This window comes from Dipodomys ordii, unplaced genomic scaffold (assembly GCF_000151885.1).
Source record: "Dipodomys ordii isolate 6190 unplaced genomic scaffold, Dord_2.0 Scaffold134, whole genome shotgun sequence".
Classification (NCBI taxonomy): domain Eukaryota; kingdom Metazoa; phylum Chordata; class Mammalia; order Rodentia; family Heteromyidae; genus Dipodomys; species Dipodomys ordii.
Window position 1 is genome coordinate 3,809,458 of NW_012267350.1, and position 3,801 is coordinate 3,813,258.

At 42.5% G+C, this 3,801-nt stretch overlaps 1 protein-coding gene across 1 annotated transcript; it reads left to right on the forward strand.

Annotated features, from left to right (window-relative positions):
- The first annotated feature begins 276 nt into the window (after positions 1-276).
- LOC105996654 (type-1 protein phosphatase inhibitor 4-like) lies at positions 277-813 on the forward strand. The gene has a single exon (XM_013030845.1). The coding sequence runs from the start codon at positions 277-279 to the stop codon at positions 811-813; it is 537 nt and encodes a 178-aa protein (XP_012886299.1).
- Positions 814-3,801: the final 2,988 nt, after the last annotated feature.

The window sequence follows — 3,801 nt, forward strand, 5'->3', positions numbered from 1 at the left end:
TTATTTTGTTACAAAGGAAGAAAATGGCCACCAGAGTGGGCTTTGAGGCGGTGGTCATAATAGCAGTGACCTAGGAAAAGCCCTTTGCAGTGCAGGGCACGTGATCCTTTGTGACGACACTGGGTGCCTGGTGTCATCAGCAGGCAGTTGGCAGTTTGTGGTTCAGACTTAACAGCCCTTGCTTCTGGCCGGAGCGCAGCAAGCAGCTGCTCTGCAGCCGGATCTTTGTCATCTGCTTCGCTGCCCAATCCTAGTGCGGCCCCTGGCTTCTCAGACATGTCAGCCTCCTCTGGTTCCCATAGGCCCATCAAGGGGATTCTGAAGAATAAGGTATCATCAGTTTCTTCAATGGAGGCTCCAGTTCAGCAACACGGAGAGAAAAATGCCAAGGAAGGACAATGCAAAAAATCCCAGAAGTGGGATGAGGCCAGCATCTTGTCAACATCTTACTGTGACTACAACTTAAAGAAAGTGAACGAGCCAGTGAATCCTTATCTAGAGATGCAAGATGACGGGGAAGATCTAATCAAACCAGATGGAAAGGAAGCCTTGACTCCGGACAAGTTAGCAGAAAAACTAGCCGCCATGAAAACATTTGGGACCCGCCATCAGAGGAAAGACTCTGAGAACAGCCGAGCACATTCCAACAAACACCTCTTGACCAAAGTAGAGAGACAGCGGCAGTTCGAGATGAGAAGAAAACTTAACTGCAGCGAAGGATTTAACATACAGTTAGCAAGACAACTGATTCTGGAGGAGCTTCAAGCTGAAGTTGAGGAAGATGGAAAACAACACTCTACCACCACTTCATGATGAAAATACTACTATAGAAGAAGCTCCCAAAATAATGAACTGCCCATCAAGTCATCCAACGCCTACATAACACCTGCGTTTGCTGCCATCACCACAAACTCATTACCAACATCCTGCCTCTTCTTTAGGTTTTGTGCTTTAAGTACCAAAGTACTTAGGTGTACTTGTTATTGTCCTTCAAAAAATAAATGGTCATCTTAGAGAATCTCAAGACTGATGTGCTTGTGCTTAATTCTTTCCTTTGCAGAAGTTGCTTATGCTAGGGAAAGAAGAGGGATGTGGGTTGTGGTGATGGGAAAATAAGTGAAAGGTGGAAGAGCAAAAGGGAGGTGGGATGCAGGAAGCAGTGGAAGGGAAGTTGGTAGGAGGGGAGGAGGAGAGGTGTTGGAGGAAGACATGGAGAGGAGGAAGAGGGAGCTGGTGAAAAGGGTATGGGAAAGGAATGATGGGGGAGGTATGACGGAGGGGAGATGGTGAGAAGGATGGGCAAGGAGAGTGGTAGGAAAAGGATGGATGGTTGGAAATGGGGCAAGGAGAGATGGTGGTAGAGGAAGAGAGATAGAGAAAAGGAGGAAGTTGATGGAGAGGTTGGGGGGAGGAGAAGTGGGTAGTAGGAAGTGGAGATTGTTGTTTGACATTGAAATGGTATTTATGAAGGCATCCTAGGGAAGAAGATCTCTATATTAAAAAAGGGCAAGAGTTCCAGTTGAGGGTCACAAATCTTTTTGAATGTGAACACATGGTTTTTACATGTCTACAGAGTGGGTGTTAGTTTTCAAGGTGGGGGCTGGTAGAATTTCCTTCTGTCTGAAGGTGAAGACAGAGGGAGCTCAGTGTAATGACTTGTTCCTGCTCAGAAGAGATGCATCTTATCCTTGGCTAGACTTGCGGGAAGGTGCAGAAGAGATAAAGGGAAAACTATTGATCCCACACATGGGAGGTAAACAGAGAGATGAGGACATTGAAAGAGTTAACATATTGCAGTGACAACTAGAAGAATAATTTTCTAACAGTTTGTGTTCACACTATTGTTTCCCCAATTTAATACTTCAATGATTAGGAAGAAATGTGGGTTGAGGGAAGAAGGATGGAAAAATCCAAAATTTAGCAAATAATGCAACCTAAAATTGTTTACACAATAACCAAAGTAGCACTACCATGTTATAACTGGAAAATCCAGTGCATACGCAACAGGATGTAGAAAATACTGAATTCTCCACCAGTGCCCACATTGGTTGAGCCTTACCCTGAAGCTACAGTGTGCAAAAGCCTTTAGAGAACTTAGGAATGCAGGCTGCAAAAACCTTGGGGATACTAAAAATTCTGGATGCACATCTTGTTTGAGTGTCTGTGTTAGTGAGTCTATGTGTGGGCACGGTGGGAGGGGGGATGATTGCCTCAGGCATTCTTTCCTACCAGCATAAACACAATTCTCTAATATAAGGTTATACATTATTAGCTCCTGAAAAATACAAAGATTTGTTTTTATCATTGTGTAGGCAGAGCATTTTTGCATCACTGAGCCTGCCTATGCATGCTGGGTACTAAATAGCTCATTCTTCCAAGGAGCCTTCCTTTTCTTCATCTTTTTCCCCCTGTTTTAAAGTAGGCTCTTTGAAAGGTGCATATGAACCCGGTTTCCATAGCAATTGCAAGCATCAGTGATAACCCAGAGCTTCGAAGTTATAATGTACAGGCTACCCTATTAATGAGTTTCAAACTGCATTTTCATGAGGCAACGGCTCAGTCAGTGATAGATAAGGTCAGACCCTATCTTCAAACTTTAAATTACATCAGGATAGATCAAAATGCAATGAAGGGAGGAGTGTCCTTTTGGGAAAGTGTGCTGTTAAAGAATATGTTCATTGTGAAAGCAAAAAGTTGCTTTTGTGGTTTGCAATGCCCAGATGGAAAAATTCTAAAACAGAAACAGCTTCTTCTGGATTGTGAATGGCATGTTGTCATTTCTTTGTGCTATTTGTGAGAAATTTTTTCCTATAGTAGGTCAAAGAAAGCACATAACCTATCTTTTACCCCAGGAAAAGATGGTTAATTCTTGCCAGGTCCATAGTAACACAAGTTCAATGACAATTTATTAAATTATTTCTTCATGTACTGAGTGCCAAGAATGTGTTTACTTTCAAGGAGCTTCTAGTTTACTGGACAGCTCAGTTATTATACTAGGCCATTTGTACCCTATTCAAGAGTGCTCTACAAGGGTTCTTGAGGGACATTGCCATTGGCCAAAGTCTAAGGGCTTCCATTAGACTTGATTTTGAGGATAATATCCAAAATAGAAAATGAATTCAACCACATGAGGATAGGTGGACCTGAGAAGACCAATTTTCCAGATATAATTCCAGATGTAGATAAGAGGCCAGGTGACTTGTTCTGGAGGTTTCAAGGTTACCCATAAAGGAGACTACTTGGGAATTAAAGACCTAGGACAGCATTCATAATCACACAAAGACAAAAGGAGCCACTGATATTGACCTATTCAGATTTTTTTTTAGTGCTAGGGATGGAACCCAGGGCCTTGAGCTTGTTATGCAATTGTTCTATTGAGCTGAATCTTGAGCTACAGACTTAGTGTTTTTAAGAGATTATTCTGGCTGAAGGTAAGGCCTTCAACCAAACAGTGTGGGGAAGACAAAGCTGATGACAGTAAAAACATGTGACATAGGTTGTAGGAATGTAAAAATGGTAAAATTCAAGGGCAAATGCCTTCACCTTGTATTCAAAGCTGAGTCACACCACTCTGCCAGTCCCAGAGTAGTCATAAAGTGGCTGCATCTGCATCACCCAGAAGCTAGTTAGAAATCCAAATTCTGGAGCCATACCTCAAAGCTACTTAATTCAGTTCTCAGGAATGGTACCCAGCAATCTGCACTTTAATAAGCTTCTCATGGGATTCTGCTGGATGCTCAAGTTGAAGATCCACTGCTCTATAATACAACTTTTTAATTAGCTGAACTCAGCTCTGTGAGA